Below are 23717 nucleotides of genomic sequence, written 5' to 3' on the forward strand. Positions count from 1 at the left end.
TTCGCTTTCAAAACAGGAGCTGTTGGTGAATGAGACCTCGATTTCTAATGGTTGGAAATATTTTGTACACTCTGCTGCTCCCTCTGTACCCCTTTGTCAGGGTCGAGGTCTGCAGGCTAAAGCGGGTACCAAAAGACCATCTGTAGCTCCCGTCTTTACAGAGAAGTTTAAATAGGGGGATGAATGAGCACAGGAATTAATGAATGATAAAGCCGTATGGTCTCAGTCAGCCTCCTACGCCTGCATGTGGTATTCAAACCCTCCCAGCCTTCTGCCACAAAGAGAGGTTTCTAAGCTACAAAAAAAAAGAGGGGAGGGGGGGAAGGAAAGGAGCGGGGGGTGCGTGCGTGTAGGTTTTTAACAACAAACCCAGCGACTCGCCTCAAAGTTCCCACCAGGTTTTCCAGTTCCACTTTGCAGGAAAGGCCAGCATATATGCGGAGAGGAGGGAAAAATAGGGGGTTTACCCCAAACCGGCTGCAAACCCCACTTTGATGGCAAGCGAAGCCCAGCAGAGTCAGCTCCAGGCTCGTCATGCTGGGGCAGTGGTCCCAGTGAGGGCACCCCAGGGCAGGCAGGTTTCAGATGAGCCACCTGGAGCGATCACACCACCACCTGCTCGCCCAGCGTTTGCTGTGCCCCCTCAGCGCATCCATTTGGTACGGATTAAACACGCCTGGAAAAAAAATAAGAAATCTTGGAAGGCCCTACAGGTGCTTTAAGAGAGATGTTGTGATGAGGGTGCGCTCTGTGCCCAGAAACATCCATTACAAAACAGCTCCAAAGGGAAAAAAAAGAGAAACTCAAGGTGAGCATGGGTTGAGGAACCTCTACAGAAATGAAACCCGCTCACCAGAGCTGCAGGAAAGCAAAGTCCCATCCCTCCATGCTATCTCGCCGAGCAGACCCTGGCCGGCTTTTCCTAAGGATGGCTCCTGTCAGCCCTGAAACACCAGCAAGGTGAACCCAGGATCAAACACCCCAAATCTTTCCAGCTCCTAGTCAAGAACTCAGAGCTGACGGTGAGGGATCGTTTCCCTCCGAAGGAACCCGCCAGAGGCTACCGTAGAGGCAAACGAAGCACTGGAATGCTACTTTTATTTTAAGAGCTGTCATGTGTAAAGCACTAGCGTTTTTGAAATTGCATTCTCGAGTTAATTAAATGGACAATCTTTTATACATAAAAAGTGAAAGCAAGCAATTAAAAGCTAGGCAAAGAGAAAGTGCCTTTCCGGAGGTGGGCACTACCCTCTGTGCTCACCCCTCACAACCCGTGCATCTCGAAGGAGATGGGGAGGGCTTTTACACCGCATCCAAGTCTACTGATGGGATTCAGCATCACAAAACCCCACGCTGGGACGATGCGCTGAACCATCCCGTGGGTCCCTTTCCACCTCCTGATGTGCCCATGGAAACCATACGGGCTGAACACACACATTTCCTATATACAGGGATACTTCCTGGCTTGCGACAATGTGAAAACCCACAGCGGTTATCTCTGCTGCAGTAAAACACCGACCTTCAGTTTTAGGCAGGAGGTAAAGTTCACTATCGATCGGACCCACCGTAAGCTGTTTATAATTACTATTATCTCCGAGTTAATCTTGCGAGAGGTCAACAGTTTTACAAAAATCTTGCAAGCCGTGGCTTTTACCTCCCAACTTCATATCTGGGTCAAAAGGTCAATTACTCAGCTTGCTAACCTGAAATTCAACTAAAAAATGCCTGTTCCCACCCCAAAGCTCCACCAGCGCAGCAGGGACGCGGGCAGGCACCGACCCTTGGCACAGGCAGAGCGCCCAAACGTTTAGAGCATCCAAGCTCTAAAGGAGAAGAGGAGGAGAAGTCAAGGAGAAGAGTTTTCTCTGTAGCCACAGGGCCAGTCCTGGTCCATAAGCTGACCTGGGCTTTGCTGCTCACAGGGTGGGAGCTTCTGCTGCCGAGGGGCTGGGGCATCCCCTGCACCCTGGGGTGCTCGGCGTTGTGCTGGTGACTGCCTGGTCCCTGCACTACTGGCTTGCGTGGCACAATACTCTGAAGTCATCAACCTCCTCCCATAACGCATCATGTGTTTAGGCAGTCACCTCTTTCCCTCGGTGCATGAAATGAGTATTTAAACCTCCAGGCTCCACTCCCAAACCTGCTCCAGGGAAGTGACAAATGAAAGCGGAGCAGAAACCTGCAGAGGTGCCGGGAGAAGCCTTGAAGAAGGATGAAGGCGCGACCCGTTCTCTCATCCCACCAGTCTCTCCTTGCTCTGCATCATCAAACATCATTGCTTGCGTGCCCTTACGCCCCGCGATGGGATGCTGCCGCGCAAACCCTGCTTGGGGAGCACAAAGCAATGGGAGCCGTTGCGCCCTCTCCTGCGAGGGGCTGGGGGCTCGGAGGAGGCTGCGAAGCGCAGGGCACGCGGAGCATTGCTCAACTGCTCTGCAGGCAGGTGTCATAAACAAGCAGGCACATGGCAAACATATCGATTTCCCGGAGCTTATCGTGCAGCAACCGGTGCTCAGTTACCAGGCTACTTCAATATGTAATTTACTGCAAGGAGGGAGAGCGGGGCTGAGGGCGGCTGAAATATTTACCGTGGGATGGACGGGGAGGTTGAAGGTGCGCACCGCGCTGCAGGCGGGCAGGAGGGAGGCACGGCGGCTCCCGTCTCCAGCTGTCCTTAGCATTTCTCAACTATAGAAAAAAAAAGCCCCTTCGCCGCGGTGACGGAGTGTTTACACAGATGCTATTAATCTTCTTCTGCAACTGTTTACACTATGAAAATATAGTCTCAGCTACCCGGGCTCTCCGTCTCCTTAATTTAAATTCAGATGCTTAATTTCTGTCAAAACAGAGCCCACCCAAATTACCTCCATCCATTTCTTGTGCTCAACTTGCCTTGTCATCTGAGAGCCCGCCCGGCAGAGAGGGGACGAAGCCAGGTGGGAGCCTGGGAAAGAAGACTTTCCTCCTCCAATCCGCCCGGGACCAGCTGCGAGGACTGGACTCAGCCTGCTTTATATGTGCCCAGCCTGAGAGAACACTGCTCTGCACGCAGGTACCTCCCTTCGCCTGGCAAAGCCGTGGGGTGTTTGCCCCAATTCAGCCCCTCCTGGAGACACAACAGCATCCAAGCCATCGCCACTCGCACCGTGTCTGCCCTGACTGGAAACCAAGTCAGCATCCATCAGGTGATGGGAACATCCATTCTTGTACAGATTTCATTATCGAGACACCTTCCCAGCCCACGAGTGGAGTTTTGGAGGGGGAAAGGAGCCGCCCTCTCCCTCCCGGCACCCCCAGCCACATCCCACGTCTCAGGGAGTTTGGAAGACGGTCAAGGGGATCCCGGGATCTTCGGGAGGCTTGCGTTGTCAGAGCATAAAATTCAAAAAAAAAAGCCCCTCTTTATACAGTGCCTCTCAGTAGATCTTTTGGAATTTACAAGATAAATACTGGTAATTTGATTCTTATCTTCTTCAAATCCAATTCTAAGGCAATTCTGTGTAAAGGACACTAATTATAGCCAGCGGGGGGAAAGAAAAGGTAACCCATCAGTAAGAATACACGTGAAACATTTAAAGGGGTATGGGACACCGAAAAGTTAAACGGATTTCAGATCTGCTGTCACAAGAACAATAATTTGTTGGGTGAAAATGGTTTCCTGGTCCATTGCCGCTCCCCAGCACGTGCTGCTGGTGATCGGCTCTGAGCTGCGCTGGAATCAGCGGCCGCGTTTGCTCTCGGTTTGCCAGTGCTTTGGTTCCCAGCAGATCGTTCAGAGCTGCCCAGGCGCCGGAAAGCAAGGCTGGGAGACAGCAGCACCAGGAGAACCCAATCTTTATGCACAGCTGTGTTACTTTCACCCTTATTTCCCAATCTTCCATTATTTACTAATGAAGAGGCACAAGATTATAGGCATAGGGGAAGGTGATTGGCAATGTACGCTGAGTGAGGCAAAGCCATCCCTCCTTAGCCCGAACACAGCATGTTCTCCACACCAAAACACCAGCAATCCCAGCTCTGAAACGCTACTGGGGGGCCACAAGCCCCCCTGTGCGCTCCGACCACCCAACAGCCCCTGATTCCTGCTGAAGAGCATCCTGAGGAGGAGGAGGATGGTGGGGAGATCACACCGGCCACTGCTGCAAAACACGGCTGAACGTTACAGCACCTATAAAATAATAAAACCCCGACCTCGGGAGGCAGAGCCAGGATGTGGTGGAAGACGATGCAGGAAGAATCAAAAGGATCTGGCAATCCAAACAGGGTCTCGTTTAACGAGTGCTGTGGTGGGCTGTTGCTCTGCAAAGTCCGTTGGAAAAGCCCCGGACCCAGAGAAGGGCTTGGAACAAGAGAGGGGCTTAGAACCAGAGCAGGAGCAGCTGAGGCCACAGCATCTCAACCAGCAAGAGCTGAGCTGCTAGTGGGGCTGGTAGACCTCAACTAGCAAAGCCAGGAATTATTCATTCCAGGGGAGGGTGGAAAGATGTTGTTTCTGAACCGGTGGGAGGCTGACATTCAGATCCGTCATCACTGTCCCTCTGAAGACAATACGATTATTTCTTTGAGCAGCGTGACACTCGTGGCTAACTCACGTCTGACCCCGCCAGCGCAGGGCAAACGCCGCGCGAGAGGTGACCAGCGGTAATTGAAAATACAAGCACTGTGGAGCGAAGCAGAAGAGCTGCCTCAGCAGTGACCCTCGCCGCAACAGGTAAGAGCGATGGCATCCGGAGGCCAACCGGCATGTACGGTAAATCAGTGCTTTGCTGAGGCTGCACGTCGGGGACGGCCGCAGCGGGGGCACGCGGAGCAGTAGAGCCACACTCCCAGGAGGCACCGCTGATGGGCTCCCGAGCTTGAACTAAGGCCGGCACCGGGAACTAAGACACATCCCGTGTCGCAAACTCCACACAACGTCATGGCGAGAGGGGAAAAAGCCCCTTAGCCCGCTACAGCACTTTTGAAAATAGCCCCTTTTCCCCAACATCGCGTATGCAAACATTTCCTATCATCCCGCTTCCATGATTCAGCAATTCAAGCCCTAGTATTAAAAAGTATGGTAATCCGGCACATTTGTGCAGAAGAATGGCAAATTCACGCCTTCAAGGACTTATGAGAGCTGTGCTATTGAGAAAAGACATTTTCCCTTTCTTGTATTGAAAGAAAAATACAGTTATTTGAAAATGGCAAAAGAATCAGCTCATTAGTTAATAACAGTGACAAACCCCCTACCCCAGGAAAACCGAGCGCTGTAGACCCAAGCAAGAATTAAGCCAATGCCTGTAAAGAAGGAAAAAAACCCACATCCGATAGGCGCCCGGCCCCAAACTGTAAATTACCTGGGAGAGAGAAAGGAACACACCAAAGACCCTGTGGCAGCCCCTCGCCATAACCACTGCAGCCTGGCACGATGCCCCCACTGAGCAAACCCAGTGCCCTTTCAGCCCGGCCATGGTCCAACGTCACCGCTCAGCACCCACCCACCTGTGGGGTGGTCCCCCACTGGGGACTGGGGTCCCCAGCATCACGGGAGGGACCAAGGCTGAGCACCATGAGGGGACCTCGGGGGGATGTAGGGCTTTGTGGGGGCACCATGGGGGATGCAGGGCATCGCTGGCGCATCACGGGGGGATGCAGGGTGTCACGGGGGCTTTACAGGGGAGATGTGGGGCATGGTGGTGACCAGGGACATCATGGGGGGACCGGGACTCGTCTCGGCTGAACTAGGACCTGCCTCACTGCGTCCAGCCACTCTTTGTCTGTTCGCCCCTGCCCGGGCTCTTGTGCTGTCGGTAATGTAATTTCTCTCGCCCTTCGCTCACTTATGCAGAAAACGTGGTTTGCACGTGAGCCATCACAGCACAAAGGAGCCCGTACAAAGACACAACTCCCAATCAGGAAGAACTGAACCCCCCCAAAACACCGGCAGCAAGAGGAGGTGGTGCACTGGGGATGCAGGAGTGGGCAAAGCACCACGAGCATCTCTTCCCGCAGCAGCTCATGGCAAAGCAAACCCTGGTGCCGCACGACTCCGCACGGGAAATCCCGCTCACAGACACACGTGCCACCTTTTCAGTAAGGTGGAAACACGCTACCCTGCACCAAAGCCCAAAGACACTTGGTCCCAGAGAGCATGTTTGACACCAGGGACTGAAAATACCCATCCATGAGAGCACCAGGGATGCAAACCCCAACCCGCGGCACATCCACAAGGGAAGATGCAGTGCTGGTGACCGAAAGCCAGGCACGTCCAAGCCGGGAGACACCCAGCCCAGCCATACAAACACAACGCAACGTGGTTTGCTGTTCACGTTAGCAGGAAGAAAGTCCCCATCACTCACTCTAGGTCAGTGATCCTTATCAGCCCCCACCAACTGTATTTGCGGGTGGCACCAAACGCCCAAGCAAACAAAGCGGGGGCTGGGAGGGAGGAGAGGAAAGCGCACAGCATTTGCACCCTGGCCTTGGCCCGCCACGCCCGCGTGTTGTGGGATGGTGGGCAAACGGGCTCTGGCACACTGGTACCTGCGGTTGTGCATCACGGCGTTGTGCGTGATGGCGTTTGATGGCCCTCCCCAATACACATACTGCTAGTGGGAAGCTCGCCACGCACGGCCGCTTCGTTCACTTAGCAACAAAGGTGCTAATTAGGGAGCTTCTCCACCTCCAGCCGGAGGAGGATGCAGTGCAGCTGCCCGTCCTGGCAGCGGCCGAGCCTTTGGGGCTTGTCCAGCAGAGCAGACCACGCCATGCATCGCTTGGGCTATGGGATAAGGAGAAAGAAAGCATCCCAAGGGAGATTCTCATCTCTGCTCCTTCATGGGGCACCTTGGCTCAGCCCCCATCACCACGGTCTGCTCTTTTGCCATCTTCTGCATGGGCCCAGCTGGAAGAGTCCCTCTCGCAACAGTGAGGTCTGATGAGAGCTTTTCTCCTGCTCGCCCTCGCAGTGCCTCAGGCTCATGCAGAGCGACCACTCGCGTGCGTGCGTGGGTTGGCACATGACCCCACAGACCTCCTCGCTCTCCCTATCCACATGCTGGTCTCGGCACCCGCTCCGGGGCAGCCCAGAGCATCTCCCACCCTGCTAAATAATGCATCGGCCAGCCCTAATTAATGCGAGGGAAGGGTGATATACATTTCTGGGCTGCTTTCAGTTACGTTTGGTTAGATGCTGAAGGAAGAGCTGCCTCCAGTTAAAGGGTCAGATAAGCCAGAAATCAATACCAACGACTGCTTCTGCATCCCGAGATCCCGGTACCCTCCCCAGCTCCCAGGGGCAGGGCTGGGGGCAGCCCCGGTGCTGCCGACTCAGCACCTTGAGGGCTGGGAGCTGCTGGTGGCCCAGTTCCCACCAAAGCACCCATTTCCCCATGGTCCCTCCCCTACACGCAATCGTCTCCACAGCCCCCAGAAATGCAAAGTTCAAACGAAATGCTGCCCTTCAACCAGGGCAACAACGAACCGAACGGCTGGGGGGAAGGCATGGCAAAGCCAGAACCCCAAAGCGCTTCCCCCATCCCTCTCCAGCTTTTGATGGCCAGAGGAGACAGGGACTCAGCAAACAAAAATGACAACCTCCTTTTCACTTCTTTCCACGGGAAAAGTTTTCTTCCAAGCTAAAATATTTCCCCCAAAATATTCCTGCCGCAGGGAAGCTGGGTTTCTGTTGGTTTCATCGCAGACGGATGGTTCCCGTGCAAGGCAACCCGTGTACAAGGCAAGCAGAGGCTGTGCTCCAAGCATCCACCACCCAAGCGCCCCACGAGACGGAGCAGCCGCTGGAGCTCCATCACCTCCTGAAAGGCGAGGGCGGTGTGGGCAGAGCTTCGCACGCCCCAAGCGCCTCCAGCCACCGCTCTTGTTCGTAGAAGTGCCCTCCCTCCCACCCTCAGCGCTTGGGATATTTTCTACGAACATGGGGAAGGAAGAAAGAGAAGAGGAAATCACCGCGTTGCTGGTAAAAATAGCAGAACACCCCGCAGGGAGGCACAGAGGGTTTCGGTTCCGAGCGCTGCGGTGTTTCGCAGAAAGGGGCCCCAGCGTGCAAGTCAGTGGGCACCTGCCACGCTCCGACCACCCCACGTCCTGGGCTTGCCGTGTGCCCCCAGCAGAGAGGACCTGCCCTGGTGCCGGTGATGCATGGTGGCACCGTGGCCCACACCCTCCACCCACCGCAGCATCGTGCGAGGGGATGGTGTGCCCATGCCGGAGTGGGTAGAGAGGGACCAGTGAGGCGGCAAGAGTTGCACAATACTTGCGCTTTATCTCTCCCACGTAAAGGCAGTTTGTGTGTGTTGCGCAGCAGGCTGCGACCGCAGCCCGTGCACAGCCACAGATAAGATATCCGCCGCTCGCTGTGCCCCACTGCCGGCACCGAGCTCCCAGCGCCTGCCCCGGTTCGCACGATCTGGAAGCTGTTCGCTGGGGCTCTCTGCGCCGAGCATCCCGTCTGGTTTCCCCCTCAGGTAACCCTTTTCTGAACCAATTTGAGCACCTCTGTCCAAACCCTAGATACACCCAAGCAATTTGGATGCCTGAGCATCCCAAGCAAGTCCCAGCAAACCCTCAAGAAGCCAAAACCAGGCGATAAAATCTGGAAAGCGATGAGCCCCTACAGAAGACTGGTACTGCCACGTGAGCACGCTTCCAACCACGTGTGCACGCTTCCAAGAAGACTGTCTGGGTGTTGGTTGGATTTTATTTTACGTACAGTCTGTGCTGTGGTTAAATCGAATTTCTTAGAGTCGTAGCCTTCACGGGTTTGGTTTGTGCGCGCCAAGATTAGTACAACCTGTCCCTAAATACCATAATAAAAAACACGTAGTAAGCGCTTTGCCTTTATTTATGTCAGTGCTGGTTTCAAGGAGGATGAATCACACTTCCTCCTTAGCACTCCTTTCTAATGTGATTTACTATAAATAATGTGTAGAGAAAAGAATGCGGGAAGGTGACAAAGGGCAAAGTGCATGGAGCAGAGTGCTGTCCCCAAATTCAGGGACAAGAGCAGAAAAGCACTTTCAGCCGTCGCGATGGAGTAGCAAACAGCACGTGGTTGTAACCAGCGTAGTACATGGTATGTGAACGCAATGAATGAAAATTAAAGGAGAGGCAAGAGCGACGTATGTATATATATATGAACTGCATTATGCCCTTATACAATTCCCTAGGAGTCACTTAATAATCAACACAGGTTTCCAATAGGAAACCCCATTCCAGCCTTCCCCTTTCCAAACAGGCAAGGGGACACCCGCTGTGCCAGGATTGGCTCCATCAGCCAAGGGGGACCATGCCGGGAGGGCATTTCGGTGGGCAGAGGGCTTTCTGATGCTTTTCGGTAGGAAAACTGACTCGGAAAACGTGGTGTTGCAGTCGTTCCACATGGAAATAAGAGCCCACCACCCAACAGTGGGGATGAGGAACCCATTTCCCCACACACCCCATCTCCCATGGGGGATTTGCACTCTTTTCAACCCCAAGAGCGCACTGGTGACGGAAACGGCCTCGTGTTTGGGGTTGTGGGGCTTTTTGAGTTTCTCTTTGTTTTTCCGTTCCCTCAAGGTCTGCCTTCTTTATAGGTCACCAAGGCGAACGCAGGCGTCCTCCTCCCCGCCACACGCCAGATTTGTAGACACACAGAGGTGTATTTTTTCAACCGGAGGTCCACGGTGTGCAGGGTAAGAACCATGGCATCCTCACGCCGGCATCCTGCGCTCCCTGTCTCTCTGCCTTTGCGCCCGGGCGATGCCGGCGTGCAGCACGCCAGCCGCTCCTCGCACAGTGCTAAACAGAGCACGGGGTTATCAGCCTGGCTGATACACGCAGATAAACAGCCCATCTCCCGCGCTGACACCGGTAACAAAGCAGGGTGTTTAATGCCGATTTATGGCGGGCGACTCGAGCCAGGCTCAACATGCCTTACAGCGCTCGCGCCTACGTGGAGAAGTGTTTCCTCAGTTGCATATCGCCGACTTGTTTGCTAAACAACACGCCAATACAACAGCAACAAGATGACGAAAGGCCGACGGAAAACTAAACCCGCACAGCGGGGCGTGTATCCAACCATAATCTACTTAAAATCAGTTAAGAACACTACAGCGAAAACGATACGGGCGGCCCTGGCCCCTGGCCAGAGCGAGAGCCTGGGCCACAAAGGCTCGCTCCCACAACCCGAATTTTACAGCCGCGCTCTCTTCTGCAGCTGCAAAACGGCTGAGCTGGTGGATGCTCTTTGTCAAAAAGAGGAATCCACCTTTATTGGCACAACCATGCGGGTCCGGCAGTGCTTGATGCTCCAGCAAAGGCATCTGCTGCTCCCCACGTTGGCTGCAGGAGTTCTCTGAAATACTGTGAGGAGTGCAAACCCCCATTCTGAACCGGTCCTGAGCATTTCAGGCACGCTTCAGCCTGAAGATCACCCAGCAGTGCTTCCCAGGCCTTTGCAATGGAGCTGGTGTCTGGGAATATGAGTGGATGTCACAGCTATGTTAGAAGCTCATAAGCCGCTATCAAGAGGCATCTCAACCCATGCAGATTTGCCTTGTTTGCATTTACTCAAAATGATGGATAAACCTTTCTCTGTTGCTCGTACACGACTCTCTTCCATCTGAATTCGCCACCCTCCTTGTTTCACTGGCATCCATCGCACCCACTTTGCAGCCGCTGGTTTCTGCTGGAGCCGGAGAGCAGAGGGGACCTCTCGCAAGCCCAACGAGCCCTGCGAGGCGCGAAGGCGCTGCTATCCGCAGAGGCGTCTCGTTGCCACCCGCGGGCACCCGGCTCCCATCGTTCATTGGCTGTAGAGTGGGATGCAGACGCTATCGCATCCTGACGGCGCCTGTTGGCGATGGCAAAACACGGAGTGATGCCCAGCAAAGAGCTAAAGCGACCATAAAGTGTTGAGCTCCTAACACCGGGCCATGGAGGGGGAAACCTCGCAGGCAGAGTGACACAAGCCAGGACTGCCGGGTGAGGGGGAATGAATGGAATAGGCTAATTTACACAGGAAGTGAGCACTTACCAGACCCTTCATCCCAACACACAAAACCCTCTGCCATATCTGGAAGCAATTACACCCAGTTAACATGATCTGCCTGCCACTAAAATTAACTGCAAACAGAAATATTTTTCACTTTTGCAACAGGAGATGCCATGGCCCCGTGTTTGGCTGCCGGGAAATATTTAGTAATTACTCATTTAAAGCCTCTCTTGAAGCTGTCAAGGAGCAGGGGTGGGAGGAGTAAAAGAAAAATCTTGCTAATTGCGAGCAAAAAGGAAAATGCAGATCGTTTTACTCCATCCAAGGAAAACAGATTGACGCACCGGTGTAAGGAAAGAGCCAGCATCGTGCAGGAGCAGGGAAGGCTGCAGGGATGCTCCACCACAAAGAGCCTGGCTCTGCTCGGCACCATTTCCACGCACCACGAGGAAAAGAAGCTCTCAATAGCATCACCCCTGAAACATCCCAGGCTCTCCGAGGCTCCTCTGTGTAGCCGAAAAACAGTTTTTTAACCAACATTGCTGTACGAGTCAGAATGTGAACGGAAAAGGCTCCACACAAAGCTTATCCAACTGCTGCAAGTGACACCAATGCGACTGCTTTGGGGAAAAACTACCCAAGCATCCTCAGTTGGGCAGGTTTTCTGGATCAGGGCCCCAGGTGGTGCCAATCCACCTGCCCGGGGTCCCTGGGAAAGGAGCTGCACTGGGGAAAGCGGAGGCACCCTGGTCGGAGGGCACGGCAGCATCCCCATCTGCCCTCGGAAGCCCCTCCGCTGCCATCGGGAGGGAAGAGGCAGAAATTATAAGTGGGCAAGGGGAGAAGGGAATGGGAAAAAAAAAAATAAAAATGGTGTTTTCTGATGGGAATCTCAGAGTTTTGCTTTAAAACACATCTGCTGCACAACTAAAATGATGCAGAATAATTGACAGAATAACACAGGAGCCAAAGGGGGCTTTTCCCCCTCCGTGCTAGGAGCCGAGTATGGAAATGGTTAAGTCCCCCACTGAATAAATCAAAAGTTCAAGGCTGCAACACATCCCGCCGTATCCCCCCTCTGCCTATGACAAGAACCAGAGAGCCCCCGAAATCCCAAGCATCCTGAGCGGGGTCTCCGCCGGCGCTCACAGGTTACACGCTCGGGGTCAGCGCCGTGGACCTTAGCTGCAACATTCATTTCCTGAGCGGGGCACGTCCCCCTGCCCATAAAGCTAATAAGAGCTTCCTCGCTCGGCCGCCCCGTGCTGCCGGAGCCGCGCGGCAGCAGCCAGGCGGCCGGGAACACTGGTTTCCATTAGCCCCTTATGATGCCAGGTGCCGCTAATAAGGCCCATCAGCAAGAAACAAGAGCTGCCAGGTCGTCTTCGGACTCTGGAAGTAATCACAGGCAGGGTTTGGGGGGCTGCTGGCTTTTTTTCCCCCTCTTCCCTTCCCCCCTTGTTTTCTATTTTTCCTCCTTTTTTTTTTTCCAAGTTTCGATCGCTGCGGAACATAAATCGCCGAATGCTTAAAATAAAATAAAAAATAACTACTGTACCAGGCTACTGAAAATTAACACTAATAACATCTCACAAAGCACTTGGGATCCGATTTATCACGTTTATTGCTTTAATGGTATACTGCATCTGTTTCTCACTGTGACACATCGAGCAGTGCCAACGCGCCTAATGGCATTAGTAGTACAACGTTCCGCTAATCCAGGCGGAGACGGATGGAGGTGAGGCTGGCAGAGGGAGAGCCAAACGCTGGAATATTTCCCTATGCAGCTACTTAATGTTTGCTATGACTTTAATGTTACAGTTCCACACAGGCCAAGAGGCTACATATCATGGGGATTGCTGAGCACTGGAACCAGGACCAGGATTCCCTTGGGAATTTCCCTGAGCAGGAGCATTTCAGACCAGCATCAACACATCCCAGAGCCAGGGAGCAACAGTGCCTGGTTCTGCACCCTGGACCAAGGGAGCATCGATGCTTGCTCCCACCACACCGTAGCGCTGCCGGCAGCAGCCAGGTAGATCTGCCACTCTTCTGTGCTTCAGAAGGGGGAAAAGAGGGCAAAACTCCACAGTTTGAGGCATTGTGGCCAACTGGCAGCCAAGGTGGAAAAGCCAGCCTCTATATCCCTATCCTGAAAACGCTCCACCACGCACATGCCATTTAGGTGACAGCTCAGCCATAAAACCTCACAATGCCAAACTCGGACGTGAAAATGGGAAGGGAGGCTTTCCCTAAGGTGCATCCCCCTGCAACAGCGAGGACAGACCCCTTCCAGCCAAAACTGCTCCCCAGAGGAGCATCCACCCACCACCGGCCTCCACTGGCTGAAGGACACCATCGCCACAAAGCACTTTCGTTTTCCAGCCGAGCATCTCCGTCTCACCCAGCCACACGTGGCAAACGCTGCCATCACTACAGTGGGTGAACTCCCAGATAGCATCAGTCTTCGGATGCTTGGCCATGCCACTAATGAACCTCATTGAATCCCATCCCCACCTGCAGCCTTCTCTGTTGCTATGGACATGGAAAAGAGGAAACCACGTCTTTCGTAAAGTTTTAAGGTATTTAACTTCCCGATGACAACCCGCCTGGGCTCAGCCTGTGGCTCAGCACGGCACTCACTTTGCAGCTCAGGAGGCTTTTCTTCATGCAAAGAACCCCAAAAAGGGCCACTGAACTCTGGCTTTTTTGCCTGCAATTAGAAGCAGTGATCGATACCAACATTAGATTAAGTTTGAACTTTGCTGAACCTAGAAGGAAATCTTTTATAAAAAAAATTAAAGAGATGCCAACTCAATATACACTCAATTAGTCAAAATCATAAGCTCGGTAAAGAGGAAAAAAATGGATTGTGCAGCAGTCGGCAGGTTGGGGAACCCAAAAACTGCAGTCAGTGCCGTGGCTTGCAGCCACTCGGCCACCAAAGGTCACAGCTCAGCACCCTCAACTCATCGGCTTTGTGACAGGGCAGGGAGGACGCTGTCACGAGGCCGAGGGCAGCGTGGAGCCACGCTCCTGCGTGGGGCTGGGGCAGGCGACCAGCACTCGGGCACCCGCCGTCACCCCCGGCGCTCACCGCAGCCCGGCAAAAAGCCAGCCAAGCCTTCGCTCTCCCTTTTCCTGCCTGCGCCTCCCATACTAATGGGGAGAGGAACAACACTTAGAAGGCTCTAACGATAAACATGTATGTTTATACTTCTATAGGCGTGTGTGTGTGTGTAAACAAGCGTACCGGCCATATGCGTACACTTGCTCGTGCAATGTAAACAGGCACAGCACACGTTGGCTCACTGAGCTCCTTGCAGCATCAGCTCTGGGTGGGTTTGAGCGCTGTCTGTCACCTGCTGGGGTTTGGCACGTGAAAGCCGTTGTGCCAGGCAGCCAAGCACGGAGCAGGGCAGCCGAGCATCATGCCAGGGTAGCCGAGCATGGCGCAGTCCCGTTAGGTGCCCCTCCGTGGCAGCTGCCCCCAGATCCTTACTGGGAATGACTGCGCCCTGGGCACCTCCGTGCTCACTTCAGGGTCAGAAAGCAAAACCACAGCAGCAAATGCACAGCAGAAAGAGGTCAGTGAAAGCAGTCAGTCAACAAGCAACGCTGCAGTGCCCCCAGCACATCCTGCCCCTGCTGCCAGCCAGCTCAGGGAGGTGATGCCAGGACCTCAGCACAGACTGCAGATCCCCCCTGACCACCTCTCTACGAGGCACTGGAGCCAAGAGGAACCCGGTGCAGCTGCCACCACCACCAGAGCTGCTCCAGCAGAGTTACAGATCCCAGTCTAGCGTAGATGCTGTTTAACAGCTCCATGAATACAACAGGACCCCACAAATCCTCCCCAAATGGCAATTTTCACAATGTATTAGAAAGCAAGCACTATTAAAAAAACCACATGAGACCGTGTCTGCACACAAACTGCCTTGGATTTAGACTTTGGAGGGGGGTAAGTTCATTTGACTGTTGCCCAATGCCTTTCAACATGGACGGTCTCACAGATCAGTTTAAAAATGGCTCAAAGGATTTGGCTCGCGCTGCAAAGTTTGCCCGTGCCAGGTAATCTGTCTGAAAGCAGAAAGAGGCAAACGGAGTTTGGCACTGGCTTAAGCAACTGCCTTCAAGGCTTCGCTTGCAGGAGACGGTGCTCAGCTCCGCACTTCGGTCAGACACAAGAGCCCATCGGAGGACGACGCACACCCAGCCTCCCGATAAGGATCATGAATAATTAAGAAATAAGCTACGGCTGCAGCCGTGCTTGTCAAAATAATCCAAGCACTGCGAAATACGGGCTGTGGCACTGGACAGGCTGCGTTGCGCTTCCCCATCTCCCACTTGGGTGTGTGGGGAAGGACCCAACCTTACAGCCAGCCCTGCCTCGGGGCAGATCGCCAGCCAGGGGGGATCTGGCATTGCCCTCTCTTGTGGCACATCAGCCGCTGCTCTCAGGCTCGGAGTGGGAAAGGGAGATGCTCAAGACTGGCAGAACGGCACGTTAAAATTCTCTCTGAGCCTTCACTGCAGCTCTCCTCCAGTGACGTTCAGTCTGCATCACTGCACGGTCAGGCAAGAGCCGCACAGAGGCAGCTTCGGGCACGCTAACCAACACAAGCCCCGGCTCTCCCGCTCGTGGCAGAGGGGAATAAAGCAGAAAGCAGACAAACAGAACTGGGGACCCCTCCAAGCGCCAAGGGCTGCTCTTAGTAGGGTCCGTGCGGCAGCTCCGACTCTCTGGCCAGACTACTGCTCACAGACTCATGTGGGGCTGAGAACCCCAGAGCAGGGGCTGCCGCCCTGTGCTGGAAACGTTCACAGAGCTGCTGCTTTGGCACCCACCACCAGCTCCCGCGCACCCCGATCGCCCCAGGCAGCAGCCTCTGCAGGCAGCGAGCGCACCAGCTGCATCGCTCCCCCACCAGAGCACCGCCACGGTCCCTGGAGCATGTTACGTGCACCACGACTAATCAACCTGTTGATTCATTAAAATTCTGAGAAGGTGCACAGCCCAGAGAGGCTGCGAGCAGCTCCAGCACTGAGCCAGTGCTGCCTTCTCCAAGGCAGGAGGCTGCTGTCCTGCCACCGAGCTGCAGCCTGCGCGGTGCTTGCCAAAGCACGCCCAGCACCAAAGGGTTTGACCGGCGATGCCGATTTAGGCATGGTAATGAACAACACGACCCTGTTCCCCAGCCAGATTGGGGAATGAGCTCTGGTTCCTGCTCCCACAACTGGAAGGCGGTAAACAGGGAAGCACTGAACTCACGTGCCTATAGCAACCACTACACTCTCACCCCGCAGCAGCTCCCCAAGTCGCGGGGTCAGCGTGAACACAAACACCTCCCCCACCTCGAGCAGGGGAGCCCCAAAATAACAGCCACTGGAGCTTCAACCCTGACCTCATTCCTGCATGGATGGACCACAGCCCTGCGACAGCACGAGCCCTCCGCGCTCGCCCCAGCATTGCCCAGCCTGACCTACACACTACTTTGTGCCAAGTGCAGATATTCCATAAACCAAGAAGCTGAGCAGCATAAAACCACCAGGCTGGCAAGGCGCACAGATCCCAGATGTCACCGCTGCGGCCAGGCATGGCTCTCTCCCTTTTTTGCCCCGCACAGATGTGCCGGGTGCTGGCACAGGAGGCATCAGCTCTCGGCAAAGGGTGGGTGAGGGCTGCGTGGCCACACGGCATCACTTAACATGCGATCCCTAAACTCCAAGGTAGCAGCCGCGAAACATTTGGCCAGGGAAAGCGTCCGAGTTTATGCTAGCAGGGAACACCCACAGCCCCATCCCGGCTGTCCTCCTGAGCCAGCACTCGCTGGAAGGAACCTTCTGGCATGGCTACCAGCTCTGGAAAAGCTGCCACAGCTCCGAGCACGCCACTCCGTGTCCCTATTTCAGAGTACATGTCAGGAACTTTGCACCAGCACACACGACGCCTGTTGAGAAACCAAAATCCTCCAGCGAGCTCCCACCCGCCCGGCGCAGAAGGCAGCGGCGCATCCTCAGCACTCACCTGTGCTGCTCCAGGGTCTCGTTGTCCGGCAGCTCTGCCCCGCACACGCTGCACTGCTCGCCAAGGGCACGGCTCTCCGTCTTCATGCCGGCGGCCAGCTCGCCCAGCTTGCTGAACAGCTCCCGCTGGATGAAGCCCTGGGGCAGCAGCCCCCCATAGGCGCTGAAGTCCATGGAGACGGCCAGCGCTGGCTGCACGTGCAGGGCAGACGCCACGGCGGACGGCACGCCAAGCACCGGCTCAGTCTTGTGGTTGGGCAGCAGGGAGTAGATGCCCAAGGGCTTCTCGCCTTGGGTGGTGGCGACCGACGGCTCCGGCCCCAGTGGCAGCCCCTGGCCGGGCTCGGCCGGCGGCTCAGCACCCTCATCACGGGTGTAGTGCAGTTCACGGGCGCTGGTGATAACGCTGCCGCGGGTCGGGGTGCCGGGCCCTTCCTTGCCCTTCTCGTCAGGCTTCTCTCCACCGGAGGCACCAGGCTCGGCCGTCCGGGGGCTATCGCGGCTGGAGGCATCGTCCACCTGCATCGCTTCGGTTTTGACCTCAGGGAGGCCAGTGGGGCGGTGGGCGGCGGTGGGGCGCGAGTCCTCGGGCGTGCTGGGTGGCAGGGAAGCCTGCAGCAGCGACTGCCCGATGGTCATCAAGCTGTCCACCGCCGCCTTGGTGGGGCTCATGGCAGAGAGGGGGCCAAAAGAAGCGGAGGCAGAGGGGCTCTGCTCCGCCACGGATCCTGGCAGGCTCTGGCCGGCTGCGCTGGCGTAGCCGCTCTCCTCACCGGTGGGTTTGGAGATGAAGAGGCCCTTGATGTACCTAGACTTCCTTTCCTCCTCTTCCTCAGTGGCGGCGGTGCCTCCGTCGGCCATGGCGACCTCGGCGTCGTTGTCCTCGGAGGCCTGGATGGTCTCCAGGATCTTCAGGCACTGCTCCTCCAGGTACTCAATTTCCAGGATCTCGGCAGCGTAGAGCAGGTCATCCAAGTCTTCGACCTTGGCCTGCAGGGTGGCAGTGTACGCGTACTCCAGGATCTGCTGGAACGTCTTTGGCGAGAGGAAGTCCAGGGTGTAATGCTGGCTGTTGCGGTGGAAGAGGATCTCGAACATCTTGCTGGTGCAAGCCAGCACCGTCCGGTGCGCATGGAACTCCTGGCTGTCCACCATGATGACCACGTCGCACAGCGTCCCCGCCAGGCGCATCTGGTTGGCTTTGTGCAGCAGCCCGGTGGGGTGGCAGGGGTTCTGCAGCTGGATCATGCCCATCTTCGTCAAATCCATGGCGCTTCCCCAGGCTCACTCATCAGGGTGCCTCGCCGTCGCTCAAATCTGGGACCAGCTTTGTGTGCCGACTATCTGTGAAAACAAAAGGCGGAGAGGAGAGGGAGAGGAGCGGGGAGAGAGGGGAGGGAAGGGGGAAAGAAGGAGGAGAGGGACAGGGGAAAAAAGGAAGGGGGGAAAAAGAAGGAGGAGAGGGAAAGGGGAAAAAGGAGGAGGAGAGGGAAAGGGGAAAAAGGAGGAGGAGAGGGAAAGGGGAAAAAGGAGAAGAGGGGAAAAGGAGGAGAAGAGGGGAAAAGGAGGAGAAGAGGGGAAAAGGAGGAGAAGAGGGGAAAAGGAGGAGAAGAGGGGAAAAGGAGGAGAAGAGGGGAAAAGGAGGAGAAGAGGGGAAAAGGAGGAGAAGAAGAGGGGAAAAGGAGGAGAAGAGGGGAAAAGGAGGAGAAGAGGGGAAAAGGAGGAGAAGAGGGGAAAAGGAGGAGAAGAGGGGAAAAGGAGGAGAAGAGGGGAAAAGGAGGAGAAGAGGGGAAAAGGAGGAGAAGAGGGGAAAAGGAGGAGAAGAGGGGAAAAGGAGGAGAAGAGGGGAAAAGGAGGAGAAGAGGGGAAAAGGAGGAGAAGAGGGGAAAAGGAGGAGAAGGGGAAGGGAAAAGGAGGAGAAGGGGAGAAGGAGGAGGAGAGGGAAAGGAAAAAGGAGGAGGAGAGGGAAAGGGAAAAGGAGGACGAGGGGGAAAGGGAAAAGGAGGAGGAGGGGGAAAGGGAAAAGGAGGAGGAGGGGGAAAGGGAAAAGGAGGAGGAGGGGGAAAGGGAAAAGAAGGAGGAGGGGGAAAGGGAAAAGAAGGAGGAGAGGAAGGTTAGATCGCAGCACGACTCGCCGAAAAGTTTGTGCGCTGGGCTCGTCGGAGCCGCATCCGCATCCCGATCCCGGTCCCGGTCCCGGTCCCCGCCGCCCGGGGCAGGGGCGCAGCGCATCCCCCGCCGCCCGCTCCTTCCCGACCCCTCCGGGCTCCGCGCAGCCCCGCCAGGTGCACGGCGAGCGGGTCCCGGTGCCCCGGGGCGGGGGAAGGGGATGTGCCGGTGGGTCCCGGTCGAGGTGTGGGGGTAGTGCCGGTGCCCCGTGGCGGCCGCCCCTCCCGCACTCACGGCGGCCGGCGGCTGCTCCCGCAGTTCGCACTGCCCGCTCTCATCGCCGCCGCCGCCGCTCGCCGCGCCGCGCAGCAAATCACGGCGGCGCCGGCCCCCGGGCCGCCCCGCGCCCACGTCAGGGCGGGCTCCCCCCCCCCTCCCGCCCCGAACCCCCCCTCGCCGCCGCCACCGCCGCCGGAGAGAGGGCGCCCCCCCCCGGCCCCGCCCCGCACCGGGAGGAGAGGGGGAAACGGGGGGAGAGACGGGATGGGGGATGATGGGGAATAGGGGGGAGAGACGGGGGAACGGGATGGGGGGAAACGGGGAGGGGGGGAGACGGAGTGGGGGGAAACGGGATGGGGGGAGACGGGGAGAGAGGGGGGAGACGGGGAGAGAGGGGGGAAACGGGGTGGGGGATGATGGGGAATGGGGGAGAGATGGGGGAATGGGGAGAGAGGGGGAAACGGGGGAGACGGGGTGGGGGGAAACGGGGAGTGAGGGGATGAGACGGGATGGGGGATAATGGGGAATGGGGGGGAAACGGGGAGAGAGGGGGAGACGGGGAGAGACGGGATGGGGAATAAGGGGGGGGAGGCGGGGGGAGGAAACGGGGGGAGAGGGGGAGACGGCGTGGGGGGGGAACGGGATGGGGGGATGAGGAATAGGGGGGTAACGGGGAGAGAGGAGGGGAGACGGGAGGGGGAAACGGGATGGGGGGACGGGGAGTAGTGGGATGAGACGGGATGGGGATAATGGGGAATAAGGGGGGGAGGTGGGGGGAGGAAACGGGGAGAGAGGGGGAGACGGGGTGGGGGGGAACGGGATGGGGGGGGGACGGGGAGTAGGGGGGAGCCGGGGTGTGGGGGGGAACAGGGAGTAGGGGTGTGAGACGGGATGGGGGATGATGGGGAATGGGAGGGGGGAGTCGGGGGGGGGTAACCGGGAGAGAGTGGGGGAGACGGGGTGGGGGGAACGGGATGGGGAGGATGGGGAATAGGGGGGGGAGTGGGGGGGGTAAAGGGGAGAGAGGGGGGGAGACGGGGTGGGGGGAACGGGATGGGGAGGATGGGGAATAGGGGGGGAGTGGGGGGGGTAAAGGGGAGAGAGGGGGGGAGACGGGGTGGGGGGAACGGGATGGGGAGGATGGGGAATAGGGGGGGAGTGGGGGGGTAAAGGGGAGAGAGGGGGGAGACGGGGTGGGGGGGGAAACGGGATGGGGGGGTGGGGAATAGGGGGGAGTCAGGATGGGAGGGGAACGAACAGGGAGTAGGGGGGTGAGAGGAGGTGGGGGGGAAACGGAAGCGAGGGGGAGCCAGAATGGGGGGGGGGGGGGGCGGGGAAAAGGGGAGTAGGGGGATGAGACGGGCTGGGGGATGATGGGGAATGGGGGGGGGAGAGCCGGGATGGGGGGAAATAGGGAGGGAAGGGGAGCCAGGATGGGGGGGAGGAAGCGGGGAGTAAGGGGATGAGACAGGATGGGGGACTATGGGGAGTAGGGGAGAGCCGGGATGGGGGCGGAAACGAGGGGAGAGCCGGGATGGGGAATGATGGGGGTAGCCAGGATGGAGGGGGGGGGAGAACGGGGAATAGGGGGGAACCGGGATGGGGGGCAAAGGGGGGGAGAGACAGGGTGGGGGGAAACGGAGAGTAGAGGGAAGAGCCGAGATTGGGGACGGGGAGCAGAGAACGGGGATGGGGGGGGGTGGGGAGCAGGAGAGAACGAGGGGTAATCAGGAGTGTCGGGGGGAAATGGGGAGCAAGGGGGGAGCGGGGATGATGGGGATCCGGGCAGCGGAGAACGGAGAGGGGCATCGGGAGTAGTGGTGGAGAAACGGGGAGCAAGGGGGAAGCGTCAGAGAACAGGGGGCAGCGGGGTGGGGGCGAAGAACAGGGGAAAAAAGAGGGGGGCAGTGGGGAACAGGGAGGACTGGGGCAAGGCGAGGGGAGAAGTGATTGGGGAGACTGGGGAGAGCGGCAGAGAATGGGGGGCAGTGGGGCTGAGGTGGAGCGGGGAATGGGGGGGATGGAGTGGGGCTGGGAGGAGCTGAGCAGGGTGGATTTGGGGGGGAATGGGGAGGAGCGGGGCTGGGGGTGGCGAGGAACAAGGGAGAGTGGGGCTGAGGGTGATGGGGAACAGGGAGTAGCAGGAGGGAGCGAAGCTGGGGGTGCCGGGGGAGCAGGGAACGAGGAGGGGGTCAGAGCAGGGAACGGGGAGCCGTGGCTGTGCAGCACTACCAGCATCAAACATGGAAGAACCCACTGGGCACCAGCCGTCCTGCCTCGCCCACGCGAGACAAAGCGACCCCCAGGAGGACAACCGGCCCCGTGTTCCAAACATCCACACCCCAACAAACTCTGGGCTTTGAAATCCAGTCCTTCTCACCGGTGCTGGGAGGAGATGGGTGCCCAGGTTTTTGGGTAAAAATCAAGCAGAAAGCCAAGTTTTGGGTACGGGGATGGGTTTGGGGTAAGAGCCGCTCTGGGTGTGGTACAACGATGAGTTTGCATCGCCTTGAAAAGCTTATTTCGTCCAGATTAAACACCCACCCCATCCCAGCACCGCTCCTATGGGGACGCACGAGGATGGGTGATAGAGTTGAGTGGCAAAAATCAACCGCGGCAGCCTTGGAATGGGAAACATCAAACCTGTAACACCAAAACCACCAGGAAAAGGCAGCCTTGAGCCTCAAGATGTCCCACAGCAAAGGGGACAGGATGCTCCCTGAGCATCCTCAGCCAGGGATGTGCATGCACTGGGGCTCTTAAAGACCATTTTAACTTTGGGAGAAGGCACAGTGGCGGCACCGCAGACCTCTCCCTCCCCGGCACTGCCCGTGGCACAGCTCAGCCGGCGCGGGCCCGGCGTCATCAGCTAAAACAACAAATACGGACGGTATTAGTACAAAGATACCCTTGGGGTAAAGCAGCGCAAATGTAATCTAAGGAGAACGTTATGGGGAAGTGTGTTTATAATTATAATGGGATTTAATGTACTTCGGGACCAGATGATAGCAGTCATTTAACAAGAACAGCCTAATAACAGAGGCCTCACAACGAACGGCGGCGCTGCTCGGGTTATTAGACGCGTAGGATAACGCAGCGCTCACAGTCGTATACTTAAGGGTTAGGCATCAGCTACCCCTATTTTTTCGGGGGTTGTAACTCTGCTGTTTCAATCGGTGGAGCGCAAGAAGACGGCGCACAGGCAGCCAGCGTGCCTGCAGTATGGCTTTTTTAATTGCTTAAAACTGCTCCGGTTCCTCCCCCTCCTCGACTTTTCAATCTGAATGACTAAAAAGGGGGGGCGGGAATAGCAAGACAGTGTGGTTTCAGGTGTTTGTTTACCCTCCTCTAACTTTTAAAAGGCTTGATTTCAGGACTGAAATTTTGCAGACGGTTAGGGGTATGTTTTTAGTGAAGCTCACATGAAATTAAGCTGCGTGAGTCCCATTAGCAATAATGGAAATCCCACGGCTAAATTCCCAGGCAGCATCCTGAAAATTAACCCCCCAGTCCTTCCCGTCAACCGGTGCGTTGCGCTTTTGTTGCTCCTCTAATACATACAGTAAAAACTACCGAGTTGTTTAAGAGGTTGACTTCCCGCAGCCGCATTGCCCAAAGGTACCGTCTGACCTGCGACCCGAGCAGGGAAACCCTGCGTGCCCACATCGCTCCTGGATCCAGAGCACGCTACGGCATCTGTGCTGCAGACAGTGTCTTTGGAGACCTCCTTTCTGGGCACCAGAGGGTTTGAATATGAACGTTATCTTGCTTGTAGAGGCAAAGCAAGATGGAAGAGCTGGTTGGATGACTCCGGTGGGAGCATCTTTCCACAAGCTGCGTTTGTCAGCCAAACCCAAAGAGATCTCCCTTCACTTGGGGACTTTATCACTCACCCACCCTTGTTCCAACCAGGCAGCACCAAAAGAAACTCTGGAAACCCCAGGCCTCCCCAGGGCCTTATCTCGATCCCTCTGGCCGGCCCTTGCTGGCTCTGCCCATCCCTGAGCCCTGTTGCCCCCCAAACTCCACACGCCCGTGCGCACACGGAGCTGGGAGATCCCTTGCTGGCGAGAAAGCAAAGTGATCATAATATTCACGAAACAGGAAAAAGCCAAAAACTCTTGTCCGTGACCTGAAGCATCAACTCCCCTTCCCCCAGCAATGCCCCCCACGTGCCGTGTAAGGGAAACACTAAAGGAACGCAAACTCCTCCCTGCAGAGCCTCGGCCAAGGCACCGGTGACCTTGTTTATGTCAGGTACCTTGATTCGGAAAGGACAGGACTGATCTGGGTACACTCACAAGCTGAAGAGGGGAAGCAGAAG

General features: G+C 56.6%; 1 protein-coding gene across 2 annotated transcripts in view; it reads right to left on the reverse strand.

Moving 5' to 3' along the window:
• The window catches only part of ZBTB16 (zinc finger and BTB domain containing 16), a 63509-nt gene extending 43966 nt beyond the window's left edge, over positions 1-19543 (reverse strand). Inside the window, exons 1-2 of one of the 2 annotated variants that reach the window (XM_054086975.1) lie at positions 19409-19543; positions 17007-18349 (exon numbers count right to left, since the gene is read on the reverse strand). In XM_054086975.1, coding sequence (XP_053942950.1) covers positions 17007-18274 — 1268 coding nt within the window. In that variant the 5' untranslated portion in view covers positions 18275-18349; positions 19409-19543. The remainder of the gene's footprint in view (positions 1-17006; positions 18350-19408) is intronic. The other variant, XM_054086976.1, reaches the window with a different exon arrangement.
• Between the last annotated feature and the right edge of the window lie 4174 nt (positions 19544-23717).

The sequence above is a fragment of the Cuculus canorus genome, chromosome 23, assembly GCF_017976375.1.
Source record: "Cuculus canorus isolate bCucCan1 chromosome 23, bCucCan1.pri, whole genome shotgun sequence".
Classification (NCBI taxonomy): domain Eukaryota; kingdom Metazoa; phylum Chordata; class Aves; order Cuculiformes; family Cuculidae; genus Cuculus; species Cuculus canorus.